We start from the raw sequence: 17,499 nt of genomic DNA, 5'->3' as shown, positions 1-17,499 counted from the left end.
TCGTCTATTTCCCTTCTTAACCCAACCCAACCATGCCAATTTTTAAAAACACAGATATTTTGTAGGGCGTCTGCCTTGCACGCAGCCAACACGGCCGACCCGAGTTCGATTCCTCGGCCCCTCTCGGAGAGCCCGGCAAGCTACCGAGAGGATCTCGCCCTCACGGCAGAGCCTGGCAAGCTCCCCGTGACGTATTCGATATGCCAGACACAGTAACAACAAAGTCTCCAATGGAGACGTTACTGGGCCCGCTCGAGCAAATCGACGATCAACGGGAGGGCCTTTACTTTTTACTTCTGTTCAAAATCCTTTAATTGTTCCCTAATACTCACAGGACAGTCTGGATCCACTAGTAAAGTCCTGAGATAATAAGGGAGAAATGCAAGCGAGAAAAGGAAGTTAATTCAGAATTGTAGGAACCTACAGCCACAGAGGTTCTACATGAGGCCAAAGAGTGAAGTAGAAGCCATACACTGAAGAGCTCTTTACCTTTTAGGCAAAACCAACAAAGAAGGGTGAGAAGAGTAGTCAGTGAGACAGAAGGCCTGAGAGTGAAGGTTCAAAAAGCCAGTGAGTGGTTTTCAGGAGATGGAGGCTGAATCATCTGTCTCTGACATGGCAGGAATTTAGAGTTGACTGCTAAGTTCGGAATAATAGGCCTATTTGCTTGCCTATTATTCGAGCATACTCAGACCACTTTCATCTTTGAAAAACAGTCCGCCTGGTACCCAACATTAATTTTTCAAAGGTACTGCCCACAGACTTCCCTTTTACAGCCAGTTATTTAAAAGCTATCTAAACCTATGACCACAGGGTCCAAATCTATTTTTTAAAAAGTATTGAATGTTTATTAATTTACAAAACACTTGGTGAGCAAGTATAAATATGCTTTAAGCAGACTGCAGAGTGGTGATAGGTGGTATAAAAGAAGTAGTGGTGATAGGCAGAGTAAAAGAAATGTGAGCTTCAGTTCCACCATTCTTGAATCTTGAGGCTTTAGGTCAGTTACTCAAGTGTTTTGATGTCTCAGTCTCCTCACTGACAAACTAATTTATTAACAACTCACACCTCAGAATGTTGTTGTGAGAACAGAATGTGAAAACATGTTAAAAGCACTGAGCCTGGTACCTAGTGTACAAGACGATTTAATTCCTCAATTACATTAAGGCATTAACCTTTAATAACCATCCTATAATCATTATGTTTGTTCTTGCTTTTTACTTTTCATCTGCTGAATTTTTTTCAAACAACGCTATTTTACCTCATTCCACCATTTTCTTGCTTCCCTTTCATATGTCCCATCTCCAAGAGCTGAGATATCTCTGCCTATAAATATGTTTGGGGGCCGTGGGGGGAAAGGGTAACCCAAGTGGTGCTTAGGAGGCCCAGAGATAGTCTAGTGATTCTTGGCCAAGTGGGCCTGTGTTTAACAAAAGGGACCAGAAATTGTTGGGAGGTGCCAGGAATCAAATTAGGGTCAGTCACATGCAAAGCATTCTCCCTAGCCTGTAGACTTTCTCTTCAGCTTCTCTATCAGTGAATCATTTCTTAAGCCTTTTCACTTTTTTTTTTCTTTTTGGGTCACACCCAGCGATGCACAGGGGTTACTCCTGCCTCTGCACTCTGGAGCTACTCCTGGCGGTGCTTAGGGGACCCTATGGGATGCTGGGAATTGAACCCGGGTCAGCTGCGTGCAAGGCAAACGCCCTACCCGCTGTGCTACTGCTCCAGCCCCAAGCTTTTGTAGATCTGCAAGCCTTTTTTACTTTCCTATGTGCATCCTATTTTTCTCCTAATACTGTTAAAAATAATTATAAGAAAGTTCATTATATGACATCTTTAACACTTAAGGGTGGAAATCTAGCAAAGCAGAATATTTACGTAAAACAGTTTCAAGTTTTGCAAAATAAATGTATTTCTAAGGTAGCAACAAATCCCAAAAGGAGAGCCAAAATACATGTTTTAGACTTAGGACTTACCTCAATGTATGCTGGTTCCATTCCAGCAGGTGAGATGTGGGGTTGCCAGTCTTTAGGTGGCTTTGAAAGGTATTTGGAATCTGTCACAACCCATTTGAGCCGAGGCCAACCTTAATCAAACCCAAGATAAAAATTGAATTATCTAAGGCAAAAGGTAAGGACCCTCCTTGCTGTATTCTCTCTCTAGACCTGATACTTAATTCTTTTAACTTTCACTGAAAAATCATACCTTGTTAGACCATGACATTATCTCAACAAGTGGGAAGTCCACTTGGAAGCATAAGTCACTTAAGTTAGTGGTTTATCCTGTTTCTACACAAAGCATTTAACTGCAGTGAACAGAATGGAAGCTTTTTCCAACCATCAGCATAAAAGTTAAGGATGTAGGCCATGGAATCACACAGCTTTGGGTTGAAAACTCTGCTCTGCCATTTATTTGCTGTGATTTTGGGGAAATTACTTAACCTTTCCACGTTTGTTTCTTTGCCTGCAGAATGGAAACAATGGCACTTACTTTGTAAGATTAATGGACTAAAATAGGATATGTAAAGTTCTTAGCCACTCTATGAAAACCCTGAGCTTTTTATTAAAGTGTGTGTGTGTGTGTGTGTGTGTGTTGGGGGGGAGGGTGACAGTGCCATACCCAGTGGTGCTCAGGATCAAACCCAACCTCTTGCAGGCAAAGCACCAGCCCTCTGAGCTATCTCCCTGGCCTCAGCTTGAACCTTTTGTGGGTGGTTTCCAAGCAGTGCCCAGATCTGGGTACCCCACCAGTGATTCTTGGTTATCTGGGTCCTCAGTTCACTGCAAGGACCTGAGGAATTGCAGCTGCTTGGGGCCTACAGCGTGAAGGCCACACGGAGCGGTGCTCTGGGCTCCAGATGGGGGCCTACGTTGTGTCGGATAAAGCATTAGACGCATACCAGGCATGTGCCCTTACTGCTGTACTTTCCCCCAGTCCCTCAGGTCTAATGTTTAACTTCAGGTATAACTTACCTTTAAACTGTACAATTTCTCCATTCTGGGTTTTTGGCAATCCTTTCAGGCAAATTTCACTTGTAAGAGCTAAAGCAATACCACAACTTCCTAACAAGAAACCAATCTGCTGCCCTCCAGCATCCTGTGGAGAAAAGATAATCAGCAAACAGAGCATACCTGGGCCCCATATCTAACCCTGAGCAATGCTCTGGCACTTGTGTGATAACATTTGTGGAATCCCATTGATAACTGGCAACAGTCAAAATCCAGTGACAATAAATTCTTCCAAACTGTGGGATTATTTTATAAGAAGACTACAATGGATGTAAACATCTCACAATTATTTCTTGAGTAGAAATTTAAGTTCTAATCTAATACTGCTAATGATTAATTCTATCAGGCAAATGTAATGATTTTATTCCAAGGTCAGCAATGGCCTCTGAGTTCTCCTTCAGGAGAATGTAATACATGTGACCATGGTTAAATTGTAAGCATAGTAATTTAGGTTACAACAAAGTGAATACAATAAGTAAATATTAAATATCCAAATACACAATGATGTAATGGATGGTTATACCCAAATTCAAAGTATGTGTATTACTTTTCATTTTCATTTTATTTTTAAATTTTGGGGCCATACACGGTGGCCCTCAGGGCATGCTCCTGGCTCTGTACTCACGGGTCACTCCTGTTTTATTGTTTTTGTTTTGTTTTGGGGCAAAACCCAGCACTGTTCAGGGGTTAATCCTGGCTCTGCGCTCACAAATTATTTCTAGTGGGCTCCGATTCTATATCTGGGATGCCAGGGACTGAACCCAGGTTGGCCACGTGCAAGACAAATGCCCTATCCACTGTATTACTGCTCTGGCCCCTCAAGGATCACTCCTGGTGGTGCCACATACACAATGATGGGGATAAAGGCAAGAACCTTACCAGCTGTACTACCTCACTGTCCTTGTCTATCTTACTTTATTTTGAAGAAGGCGGATTTAAGTCTTACAAACAACAAAAAAGATGAGATATTTCTAAATATGATAACATGATATGTTTAGAAATGATAATGTTCCCATTAAAATTCCACTTTGAAAGGATCATCATGAAACCACATAAACAGTCAATTTAAGAAAATTTTCTGACAAGTCTACCAGAGATACTATATTCCATAGATTAGAGTTTCAGGACTACTACCAAGTCATCTTTTATTTCACTCAGAAAAAAAAATTTTTTTTTTCTTTATAAATCCACAGTCTCTACTGTATCTATTTGTATCATCAGCTCTTGTTATACACGCATGAGGAAATAATATTTAAACAGCTCACAGAGAAATCATTTGGCGAAACTTGGGAATCTGCGAGACATGCTTCATTCTGTAGGGCAATGTTGTCAAAATAAAGCCATATGCTCCCAGGTACCAGCACTGAATCAATATTTGATTTAATAGAAATCCTAGATTATATGGTACAGTTAAAGGATTTCTCTTTACAAGAAAGGCCTCACATTTTATACACATGGGTTATTTACAGTTGCTGGAGCAAAAATGATACTCATTACAAATGATAACTGTTGAAAGATTAAGCTCCCAAGATTTCTAAAGTAAAGTAAAGTAAGTAAGGGCCCTCCCATTGGTGATCGATTTGCTCGAGCGGGCCCAGTAACGTCTCCATTGGAGACTTTGTTGTTACTGTGTCTGGCATATCGAATACGTCACGGGGAGCTTGCCAGGCTCTGCCGTGTGGGCGAGATACTCTCGGTAGCTTGCCGGGCTCTCCGAGAGGGGGCCGGGCTCTCCTCTATCTTATTTGGAAATCTTATCTGAATGAAACTTATCAATTCACTAATAATTCATCTACAACTTTCATGTTTTTGGTTTTCCTATGGGGGGCCACGGTTGGCAATGAGACAGGCTATTCCCAGTTCAGGGCTTGGGGGTTGCTCTCGGGGAAGCTCAGGGGGCCAGGGGGTTCCAGAGACTGAACCCAGCCCTCCCACATTCAAAACAAAATCTAGCCATGTTGAACTATCTATCTTCAACTTTCATGTTTTTAAAAGTAAAGCTGAGTATTTAAGAAAATCATCTTTCTTCAATACTGTGACCAAGTCCATTGGAGGGTGAACCCATGCCTCTAAAATTTAGCAATGTTACCTTTCTGGTAAGGGGTACCTCAATAGGCACGGGAATCACTTCTGCCAGGAGACATCCATAAAAAGCCACCATGAACATGACTGGATCATTGTTGGGGTAAACCAGGGCTACCTAAAATGTATAATGACATGCAATAAGAACAGATCACCAATTTCAACACACACTTTATAATGGAAACTTCTGGAAACTAAGTTACTGAGAAGATGCATAAAGAGTCACTCTCGGGTTGTACTGGACACGTTTTAGGATCTGAAATCATGAGGAGAATTTCTCACTTAATTCTACTGGTGCCCTAGGAGTAAATTACTTCCCTTACATAGAAAGTTACATAGAACGTTAATTATTTGCAAAACTTAAGGTACAGGGCTAAAGCAAAAAATGGGATGGACCTCTCTAGATAGACCAGCATATTCAATAAGTTTACATTTAGAGAGACCCTATAATTTCTGGCTGACTTAATACCACCTTGGGGTTTCTTACTATTTATCACGTTTATTGCCTTATTCCTTACTCACTTACCCAATAATGCAAATTCTTCATGAAGACATCTGTTTATAAATACAAGCACCAATAGGAGTCATTCTGAATTTAAAATTAATTACAAAATATAAAGAGAAATCTCTATAAGATGTTCAAGCTGTTGTCTCATTAATAAGGCATCACAGGAACTACTGACTCCCTAACTTACTCAAGAAATATCAAAACACAGAAGATCCTACCACTATGGAATTTATGACTGGCTCAGCATTTCACATATTAATGTCTGAAATACTTTGTCACTACTTATTTTTCCCCCTTTTGCTTGCAAATTCTCTTAGCTCACTTCCAAGGCAAATGCAATTCTGCACCTCCTGGAGTTCTAAAAACAAAAACCAAAAACTTAACTCCACGAGACACTTAAACAACCTGTTTTCTTCCTGCACACAAGTGTCCATGTTGCTAGGACACATAAACCACCTCTTAGGGTTCAATGAGGATTAGGAAACACTCAAATATCAGTTATAAGGAGAAGCCATCTTAAGTGCATCCTTTTTCACAATGCTGTTTATGTTTTGGGGGGCCACACTCTGTAGTACTCAGTGCTCAATGGCCACAATGAGCTACTTAAAAGGCTAGTTTAAGGGCCAGAGATACAGCTCAGCGGCAGAGCGCTTGACCTGTACGCAGAAGACCTGGGTTCCATCCCTAGCACTAACACACAAAAATACTGTCTAGGGCTGTAGAGATAGCTTAAGGGGCAAAGCATATATATATATATGCACGCAGGAGAACTGGGTTCAATCTTTAGCACCATACAGTTCCTTGGGCATCCCAGCTCACGAAGCACTGAGCTGGGACTAGTTTCTGAGGGCTGCTGGATGTGACCTAAAACACACAAAAAGGGGGGCCAGGAGATTATGCAGTATGAGCTTACTAAAAAAAAGTTGTGGATTTTGTACTTCATTCTACTATTTCTGAATGAAAAGCAATGTTCAATGGTAAAATGTATCATATTTAGGAAGTCAGTATAGAAAAAAATTAAAAAACTAAAAAAATAGGGGCTGGAGATGGTTTAGGGAGCAAGGAATTTGCCTTGCCTATGTCTGACAATTTTTTTGATTCCTGGAACCACATATGCCCAGAGCCCTACCAGGTGTGATCCATGAGCACGGAATCAGGAGGAAGTCCTGGTTGGAGTGAGAGTACAGGGGTAGAGCATTTGCCTTGCGCATGGCTGACTCAGGTTTTGTCCCCAGTATTCCATATGGAATACTGGGGAATCCCACCAGGAATGATCCCTGAGCACAGAGTCAGGAGTCAGTCCTGAGCACTGCTGGGTCCAACCCAAAACCAAAAGAAACAAAAACAAAAAAATCAAGTAAACAAAAAGTAGGAGTAATTCCTACTAACTACAAAGTATGAACCAACACCCTCCCCCGCCACCAAATAAATATAATTAAAATGGAAACTACAAAAAATAGTATTACCTTCAACAAAAAACTAAATAATAATAACAATGTTTCTTTCTAGAAGGGTCATTTCTATACAACAATCGAAGAAAACTGCTTTAAGTTTCACAGGGTAGGGGGCTGGAGCAATAGCACAGCGGGTAGGGCGAGCGACCTGGGTTCGATTCCCAGCATCCCATATGGTCCCCTGAGCATCGCCAGGGGTAATTCCTGAGTGCAGAGCCAGGAGTGACCCCTGTGCTTTGCCAGGCGTGACCCAAAAAGCAAAAAACAAAAACAAAAAAAAAAAGAAAGGAAAAAAAAGTTTCACAGGGTATTTTGTTTCTTTTGTGGTGTTTGTACTGTGTTGTCTGATTGCTTTGTTTTGGGGTATCAGGGATCAAACCATGCCCTGGGCACGCAAGGCATACATTCTATCCTCAGTGCCTACTGGGCTTGTAAATTACTTCATTTATCACACATGAATCTGCTGACTCAGGTATGCGGGTTTTCTGACTGAAATCACCAGGCTCTCACAGAGTTGGCAATGGGCGACTTTCTTCCATCTCCCTGTTCTTCAGGAAGCCTGGAAGTCACATCCACGAACTGCCTCTGGTACCATATGAGCTCATTAACAGCCGTGATCTAGAGACTCACAAATCTCGGAAGAGAGCCCCATGCTCCAGAGATGCCTCCAGATCCCAAAGTCACCATCCAGTTAACAATTTAATGCCTGCTATATCACCCTACTTAAAATTTTAGAGTTCCTGGAGTATGTGGCTATTGACATCTCATACTCTACTCCACTGATACACCAAGAGGAGCACACCACATTTGATGGGGTGTAAATATTTAGCACACAAGGCTCAACCTGTAACAAGATGTGAGTAGTCTCTTCCACAAGGGCTTAATGTCTTCAGCATGAGATACAACAATCTTCACACACCTTCCTCTAAGGAAACCTTTCTGGATCACTGTTAGTGGATATTCAGAACAAACAAGTTTTTTTTGGGGTCACACCCGGCGATGCACAGGGGTTCCTCCTGGCTCTGCACTCAGGAGTTACTCCTGGCGGTGCTCAGGGGACCATATGGGATGCTGGGAATCGAACCCGGGTCAGCCGCGTGCAAGGGAAATGCTCTACCCGCTGTACTATCACTCCAGCCCCAAAATAAATTGTTTAGGATCTGCCTCTGGGGAGGGCTTGGGTGGTGGTGGAAAAATTCAAAATAATGGTGATGGCACTGGTGTTGGAATACTGAATAAAATTAAATTACTGTGAACAACTTTATAAAAATAAACGATTTCATTTAGTTCATCTGAATTTTTCTTATATTAGTTTCAAACCCAGGTTCGCACATAAGCAACCAAGTGCTCTACTATTGAGCTACACTCTAGACCCAACTGGGATTTTATTTATTAATGTTTTGGGGCCACACCCAGTGATGCTCTAGGGTCACTACTGGCTCTGTGCGGAGGAATCACTCTTGGCAGGTTCAGAGGGCCATAATGAGATCTGGGAATCAAACCCACATTGGCCACAGGAAAGGTAAACACCCACTTTACTATTTTCTGGCCCACCTATCTGACATTTCAAAATTAGTTAATGGGGTATATCTCACTAATTAACTAATAATTATTATTAATAGTTCCTGGGAAGTGCTCAGGAACTATTCCTGTCTCTGTGCTCAGGAGTGACTCCTATGTAGTACCAAGGATTCAAACCAGGGTCAGCAGGATCATGGCAACTGCTTTAACCCCTATATTATCTCTCTAGCCCTGTCTGGCATTTAAAAAGTAAAATAAAATCAGAGTAAGCTTTATAGCTGCCTTTATGCCCCAGATACTGAAACACTTATTCTAAAAAAAACTTATTCCTCTTCTTCCTTTAAACTAGTACCTCTAAGAGCTCACAGGTTAGCAGCCACAAAAAGTGACATGCAATCAATGGATGCAATATCTTCCCAATTCACATTGAATGCAAAAACTATCACCTAGAACCAAACCATTTCATTTTCTAAGGATGAGTTTTATCAATGGAGCTGTTGTACACTAGGCATACAAAATATACATTGCCTCTCTCAAACCAAAAACCAACTTACCCTGTCTCCAGGTTTTAATACAGGCTCATTTTTGGTCCCCAGTTTATTAAGCAGTGTGTAGGCCAACTTTAAACTTCTGCTCCACAACTTTCCTGAAAAGAAGGAAAAGAAAAGTATTAGTGAAAAAAACTCACCTTATTCAAGGACAATCAGTTCATCAGCATACTTCCCGAGATAACAGCCATTTCCAAATTAAATGCACCACCCTATCAGAGAGCCCCCTCCCCTACCAAGTACTTCAGCTGACAAAAGCTGTTCCTGGCTCCCAATAAAAAGAAAGTACCGCCAGATGCTCATTCCAGTTTAGATAATATTTGAAATTCTTTCTGTAGTAATCTGAATATCTCCAGAAATAATCTGATATAAATTAAACACCTTTTTTTTTTGCTTTTTGGGGTCACACCTGGTGATGCACAGGGGTTACTCCTGGCTCTGCACTCAGGAATCACTCCTGGCGGTGCTCAGGGGACCCTATGGGATGCTGGGAGTCGAACCCAGGTTGGTCATGTGCAAGGCAAACGCCCTACCCGCTGTGCTATCACTCCAGCCCCATAAATTAAACACTTTTATAGGGGCAGCAATTATTTCTCACAATACTAAAAATCAGTGTTGTTTTTTTTTTTCTTTTGCCTTTTGGATCAGACCCAGCAGTGCTCAATGGTTTACTTTTGGATCTGCACTCTGGAATTACTTCTGGGTCAGCCACGGGCAAACACAACCCACTGTACTATCGCTCTGGCCCCCGAGACTAAAAATCAGAAGAGTATTTCTTTGTAAGCTTTTCTAAAGGACGACTTAGAAACCTGAGATTAACTAAAAAGCAAAAATGTGACACCAATGATAAAACATTTCTTTACCATTGGATTCCAGTGAAAACAGATAAAAGAACAGAAATGAACTATGTGGGACATGAATATAGTCACAGTAGTTAAATAAATATAATGAGTTGGCAGTTAATAGTTTTAAGGATTATGATGAATAAAATTAACATACAGCTGCTGAAATAGTGCTAAAAGCTATTTTGAGAGATGGGGGAAACCCTACTCTTATTCTTCCCTCTTCCAGCGTCTTGCCCCGTTGGGTAAGAAATTCTTTTAAAGTAACCAAAAAAAAATTAAAGAAGGAAAAGAAAGAGAAAGTTATTTAGAAGAGATGTGATGGTTTATATTCAGCGGACATCTATGCATTTAGGGTCATTTAATCTGCACGATTCTTGACTGATTTTTTTAGTTTTGGTCCATGCTCAGTGGTGCTCAGGGGCCACTCCCAGCACTGCGGAGAAGCCATGCAGTGCCAGGGCTTGAACTTGACCTTCTGCGTGCAAAGTATATACTCAGTCTGCTGAGCAATTGCTCTGGTCTCTGCACACTATTTTATTTTTGTTTTTTGGGTCACACCTGGCAATGCTCAGGGGTTACTCCTGGCTCTGCACTCAGAAATCACTGCTGGCGGTGCTTGGGAGACCATATGGGATACCGGGATTGAACCCAGGTCGGCTGCGTGCAATGCAAACACCCTACCCACTGTACTATCACTCTGGTCCCCGCACATTTCTTTAAACACAAGCAGTTTTCCTCTAAAATTATTCTATTCTTAGGACACTGGATAATGTGCTTCACTTATGAAGGCTAAAGGCAATCTGTTTGAATAACATGGTATGAAATCTCATAACCCAAGTTGAATCCTTCTCATTTAAAAATTATTTTTGAGGGACTGGGGAGATAGTACAGTGGGTAGAGAGTGCTTTTCTTGTATGCAGCCAGCCGGGGTTTGAGCCCTCCAAGAGTGATCCCTGTGTGCAGAGCCAGGAGTATGCCCTGAACAAAGCCAGGTGTGACCCCCTCCCCCCGAAACAAAAACCAACAAATTATTTTAAAGATCCCAGAAAAAAGATTTAAAGATCTGAATACAGAAAAAAAAATTGTTTTTGCTTCGGGATGCTGGGATTGAACCTGGGTTGACCTCCTGCAAGGCAAATTCTCTACCCATTATACTATTGCTCCAGTACCCAGAAAAAAAAATTTTTTTTAATCAGTTACTTTTAAAAGCTACTTAAAGAAAGCAAATACTTAAGTAAAACTAAATGGAAAAGTACTGAGAAACTGTTCATTATAGAATCCTATGCTTATTATAGGCAGAGGCAGGATGAAATAAATGGTAAAGATCTAGGAAGTAATTCAGTTCAATTTTTAGATTTTAAAAAATATGATTTTAACCATCCAGATTTAATCCTGCCCAAATGTCATCCCAAAATGTTCTAATGTGAAAACATCCATGGAGCTCAAGTTTGCATTTCTTCCCCTTCTGTTTTGTATTCAAGCTGGTTTGCAAGTGCTACTTTAGTACATACTAATATTGGTGCTAGCTATACTTAAGACTTCAGGATTGAAGTCCAAAAGATGCGCTCCGAAAGATCTATTAAAACAATGATTAGTAACTGCTGAAAATTAAGATAGTAATACTACCCACAATAATCTGAAGACCAGTAAGGAGGGAAAAGGAGCTGGAACCTCGTATACTCACCATATGTCAACGTGTAAACTGGTTTCCCAGTCACGTCCAGGGCAGTCAGGCAGGGGCATTTGGCTTGAGTGGTGCCCCAGCGCTGCAGGGCGGACTCCAGTGCAGGTGGCCAGTTACAGATGACTCCCAGGGGCTCTCCTTTCACGGGAGTCATCTGCCGGCCCTCAGGCTTAGGCTGGTTGGGGTCTGGCTGAGGTACTAGACAAAAACAAAACACCCATTCCACAATGGGTTATTAGAAAATTAAGATCTTAACAAATGCCAGCAAACATAGCTTGTTCTTTAGTCTGAACTATTTTCTGGGGCCGGAGAGGGAGTTCAGTGGGCTGGGCCCATGGAGGACTTATTTCCCAGCACTGCTTGGTAATGGTGAGCCAATACACCGTTTGGGCCTTACCCACCTGTGCTCAGGACTTGGCTCTATGCTCAGGGATCACTCCTGGCTGTGCTCGGGGGACTGTATGTGGTGCCAGGCATTGAACCTCAACAGGGCACATGCAAGGCAAGAGCCTTACCTGCCATACTTCCTCTCCAGTCCTAGCACCTAACATTTTATGCAATAAATGGACGATCCTGAGGGGCCGGGGCGGGGTCCCAAGGAGCCCTGCACAGGCCTTGCATGAAGCTCTGGGTTTGGTTCCTGGCATGCAAAAACACACTGGGAGTGATTTCAGGGGTTCTGCTACTACAACAAAAATCCCAACCCTGACAAAGTCAGAACTGACCATAGAGAAAAACACAATTACGCACTTAAAAAAAAAAAAGAAAAGAAATTTAACTTTAGTAAGGCTTTAATTTTAACTTAATTACTTATTTATCCCCCTTCTTGTCTTCTTAGGAGCTGTTGAGATGGCTGGGAGGGTTGAACTTGTGTTTCTTCTTGGCCACACCTAGCAGTTTTTAGACGTTACTCTCAGCTCTGTGCTCAGGGGTTGCTCCTGATGCTTGGAACAAGGAATCCAACTAGGTCTCCTCATGCAAAGCACATGCTCAGCCCACGACCATCAGCCCCATGGGTTGCAGCTACACTGCAGTGCAACAACGACGGCACACTCACTGTGATGTCAAACAGTGCTCAGTATATGTGGGCAGTGCCAGGAATTGAGCTTGAGGTCTGTCACTTGCAAGCACGCACTCTTGCTGGAGCTATGCCTGGGAGCCAAACTTGTCTTAAGATCTAACAGGTGCCACCTCACAAGGCTCTGCAATCAGAGCTTGGTGAGCTTGGAGACCATACGGGGTTGGTGGAGATCAAATGGGTTGGCTACATCAAGGCAAATGCCCTCCCCCCCCCCCCCCGTACTATTATTCTAGTCCCTTGCTTGACTATGCTTTGGCGTGCTGGTGCTCACACAACAGGTCGCCCTCATGAAAGCACTAGAATCCTCAAGAGCTTCTGTTACTGTACAACTCTGTTACCAGGACTGGCAGCTTCTTGAAAGATGAGGCCCTAATTCCACTTGTGACCCCAACTGCCTAATATATAATGGCTGCTGAATCAAAGTTAATTAAACTGAATTTGGTGGGGGGGTGGGGGAGGGAGAGTATGCTAGATTAAAATGTCACTTATGTGTATAGGGCTTTTTTGGGGAGAGGGGGATGTTTGGGTCACACCCAACTGTGCTCAGGGCTTACTCCTGGCTCTGCACTCGGATCACTCCTGGCAAAACTTGTGGAGGGGAGGACATATGGGATATTGTGGATCAAACCTGGATCAACTGTACTCAAGGCATGCACCTAACCCACTGTACTATAGTTCCAGCCCCTGTGTGTATGGGATGTCAAAAACAAAAAATTACTGCTGGTAAATGCACTTGCCCTTCACGTGGCTGACTCCAGTTTGAATTCCAAGCACCACATCTGGTCCTCTGCTGACTGCCAGGGGTCACACCTGAGCAGAGCCAAGGTATGGTGCAAAACCAACCCACCCAACCGCCTCCAAAGAAGAAAAGAAAAGGGATGCTGAGTATGTTATCCTATGTTGTCTGCTGTAAGTGCTTGGTGTAAAGGACAGTCTATGTACCCAAGGAGCATCTAGAATTTAGTGGGGACACTTATTTGTCTGCTGGGGGAGGGGAGTTTGGGCCACACCTGGCAGTGCCTGGGAGCCACTCCTGGCTCTGTGTTCAGGCGTTGGTCCTGGCAGTGCTATGGGAACCATGTGACAGTGGCTGGGATTGAATTGGGGTAAAGTGATAACTACCTCTTCAGTCCTCGTTTAAGCACCGGTCTAAATTATAAAGATAGATACGTGGGAGGAGAGAAGACAGTTGGGTGACACACAGAAGTGCTAAGCGATATTTCTGGGTTGGTATCGGGGATCAAACCACATGCAAAGCATGCCTTGCCCCCAGTTCTTTGTGTTTGTTTCCCAGCATTTCACAAATATTTTAACTTTTTTCACTACCTACCATACATATATCTTTGATAAAGTAGACATATATGTATTGACTGATGTAATGAAAGAATTGTGTAGTATCAAAGGAAAAAACAGTGACTTCAAACTAGACATTCATATTCAAAAATAACAATACATATAAGCTTTTTGTTTGTTTGTTCGGGGGTCACACCTGGCAGTGCTTAGGGGTTACTCCTATCTCTTCACTCAGGTATCGCTCGGTGGACCATAAGGGATGCCAGGGATTGAACATGGGTTGGCCACATGCAAAGCAAACGCCCTACCCAATGTACTATCACTCTGGCCCCTAAACTTTGTTTTTTGTTTGGGAACCACACCAGGAGGCTAAGAGCACGCTTCTCAGGGGTCGGTTTTTGGCAGTACTCAGGGGATCAGGCTGTAAGGGGGGACTGAAACTCTGTTTCCCACGAGCAAAGTGTGGGACTGGACCTTTGAGATCTTTTCTGACTTCTTAAAAAAACATTGTAGTAGAAAAAAGTTCCAGAGCACATTTTCAAAGACTGTCATATGTGTCTTTTCTCTTCCCTATTTTTCAACTGAGATCCAAAATATAAATGGATATTAGTTCAGTGGTCAGAGTTTTGGGATCTGAGTTGAAACCTTGGTACCGTATAGACCTAAAGCACCTCCAGTGTGATCTTGGGACCCTGAATCACAGGGCCCAAGCAGCCTCAGATGCTCAGGCTCTAGCACTGAACTGCCCGGACCAACTGTCCAAATATCCTCAGGAGTTGCCCCAGCCCCACTGAGCACTGGATCTCCATCCATCTCCCCCCTTCTATGGGGGGGTGGGAGGGGAAGGGCAGAAAACTCAAGAACTTTCTGAATCCTAAATGATGACCTTTTCAGCCATACACCCTAAGAACCTGACAGGCAGCAACCTTTTTAGAAATGTTACAGAATTTTTGGTATTACTGCTACTACCTTCCACAATTTCTTCAGAGTCATCTACAAAAAATTCTTTTAAGGGTGGTCTTTTAGGTCGTTTTAGAGTGTTGAGAAGCTGTTGGATTTTTGTAGATACTCTGCTATTGACAGGAACACCTATAAGAGGAAAAAAAGTAGTAAGTCAAAGTTTACTTGTTTCTGTGATATTTTAGTTCAGTTCTTAGTAGCTTTTATTTCTCCTGATGATTAATCACTCCTCATGATCCTTCTCTATTTCAACAGGGCAACGGAGTACAGAAGTTTTATGACAAATTTTATGGGAATAAAATACAAACATGGTGCTACTATAAAGGTACTGCTCAAAGATCTCATCTGTTCTCTCTCCTTTTCATCTTTCTTACTCAGTTTTTTGGGGGAGGTTCCAAGAATCTCTGGGAAATATAGACTAGCTACCGGCAAGTCAGCTGCCACATGCTGACTAAGTGAGGAGACTCAGGGTAGTTTGACAGCTGCTTGGGCCAGTGTGGGAGGCCTCAGAATCCCTCATTTGAATTTTTCCAGTTTGACTAATTCCCTATTTAGCTACAGAAAGAATCTCCTACCATCAGCAGTATCCATAAGGCTGGACCTGTTGGATCCTTTGTGCATGCCTTTAACTATTCCTGAGGGGGGAAGGTCAATATTTGCCGGGCGTATTGAGGAAGATGATGATGAGGAAGAGGTAGTTGTAGTGACGTCAGGGGGAGCAGAGAAATTCTCTATGAGAGGAGAAAACAAAATTTAGACATATATTACAGTAGCAGTAAATATAAGAATAACTGGCATCTGTTTTGTTTGTGGCCAAGGAAGACACTTAAATAGCTTCTGTAAATAACCTTCTAAATCAAATTCTAAACAATAGAGGAGTAAGAGGCTAAGTCAGGGCTTATTGCTTTCGAAAATTACTGTTTTCAAGAATTCAAGTAGCTTAGTAAGGATAAATTACATATAAAATACCCTTTAGGGGCCTGGGCTATAGTACAGCAGGTAGGGCATTTGTCTTGCCTGCGACCAAACCCAGTTTGATCTCTGGCATCCGTATGGTCCCCCGAGCACTGCCAGGAGTAATACAGAGCCAGGAGTAAGCCCTGAGCATTGCTAGATGTGACCCAAAATAGGAAAGAAAGAAAGAAAGAAAGAAAGAAAGAAAGAAAGAAAGAAAGAAAGGAAGGAAGGAAGAAAGGAAGAAAGAAAGAAAGAAAACAAACATATTTCACTATATTAAAAAATATTCTTTATACAGGAGCCCAATGTTATAAAATAAAGTTACTTCAGAAAGAAACCAAAGTGAGCACGATCTTGACATTCGAGTCTCTTTAGCAGTTCTTCATCTTTGTCGGTCTGTATCCCCTCCCATGGAAGACAAAAATAGTATCTTAGGAGTGGGCAAGAACTTAGGTTTTCAGAGAAGAGGGAAAAAAATCATAAAAATTCACTTTAAAGTTCCATTAATTTCATTTTGGAGGTTGTGTTTGGACCATACCCAGCAGAACCCAGGAATTACTCCTGACTTTGTGCTCAGGAATCGCTCCTGGTGGTGCTAGAGAACCATATGTGGTGTTGGAAAATCTAACCTGGTCGGCTGCGTACAAGGCAAGAGCCTTACCTCCTGGACTATCTGTTAGGCTTTATAAAATCCACTTAACAGAAATCATCCTTCCCATTCTCTAAGTATGACTGAATAGTATTGTGTTCTGATCCACGAAGGACTTTTAATACAGGGCATCTGAATGATTGGAGTTGAGTCATTTAAAGAGGTGTGCTGCCAAAAAACTTAGGAAACATCTGAAGAAGAAAATTAGAGGTAAAATGCATGATTCAGAAGAATAATGAAAAGCCAAACTAAGGAAAAAGAAAAAAAAGGTGTAATATAAATAATTTCAAAAATCAAATTGGGAGTAAGATCTCTATGCCCCCCTATCTGCGATTATTAGATTTATTAATTTAGTAGTTTCTCTAACTTTAAAATACATTTTGCAGGGGTCAGAGAGACAGTCTAAGGGTTTAGGGACTTGCCTTGTATGTGGACAACCCTACTATCCCGTATGGTCCCCAGGGCACCACCAGGAGTGATCTCTGGGCACAGAGCTAGGAGTAAGCTCTGAGTACTGCCAGATGTAACCTAGGAAGGAAAGGAGAGAGAGAGGGAGGGAGGGAGGGAGGGAGGGAGGGAGGGAGGGAGGGAGGGAGGAAGGAGAAGAAATTATAGGAAGGCAGAGGGAAGGAAGGGGGAACAAAAAAAGGGAGCTAGGGAGGGAAGAAGAAAGAAGGGAGGAGGAGAAGGGAGGATAGAAGGAAGGAAGGAAGGAAGGAAGGAAGGAAGGAAGGAAGGAAGGAAGGAAGGAGAGAGGATGTAATGTGCTGGAGAGATGGTACAGGAGGTAAGGCACTGCCCTTTAAACAGTCAACCTTGATTTGACCCCTGACACTCCTGACAACTCAGCAGAAATAACCTCTAAGCACCACCAGGTGTAGCCACAAAACTCGGTAAGTAAATAAT

General features: G+C 42.4%; 1 protein-coding gene across 2 annotated transcripts in view; it reads right to left on the bottom strand.

The window, feature by feature from the left end:
- Nucleotides 1–17,499, bottom strand: part of DIP2B (disco interacting protein 2 homolog B) — a 239,143-nt gene that overhangs the window by 58,421 nt on the left and 163,223 nt on the right. For both annotated transcript variants that reach the window (XM_056119950.1, XM_056119951.1), the window contains 7 exons: nt 15,563–15,718; nt 14,997–15,116; nt 11,654–11,851; nt 9,131–9,222; nt 5,101–5,211; nt 2,976–3,099; nt 1,980–2,089 (listed from right to left, as the gene is read on the bottom strand). In XM_056119950.1, coding sequence (XP_055975925.1) covers nt 1,980–2,089; nt 2,976–3,099; nt 5,101–5,211; nt 9,131–9,222; nt 11,654–11,851; nt 14,997–15,116; nt 15,563–15,718 — 911 coding nt within the window. The remainder of the gene's footprint in view (nt 1–1,979; nt 2,090–2,975; nt 3,100–5,100; nt 5,212–9,130; nt 9,223–11,653; nt 11,852–14,996; nt 15,117–15,562; nt 15,719–17,499) is intronic.

This window comes from Sorex fumeus, unplaced genomic scaffold, assembly GCF_029834395.1.
Source record: "Sorex fumeus unplaced genomic scaffold, SorFum_2.1 ptg000042l, whole genome shotgun sequence".
In the NCBI taxonomy this organism is placed as follows: domain Eukaryota; kingdom Metazoa; phylum Chordata; class Mammalia; order Eulipotyphla; family Soricidae; genus Sorex; species Sorex fumeus.
Note: the sequence above shows the minus strand (reverse complement) of the source record. Positions and strands in the feature narration are given on the sequence as shown.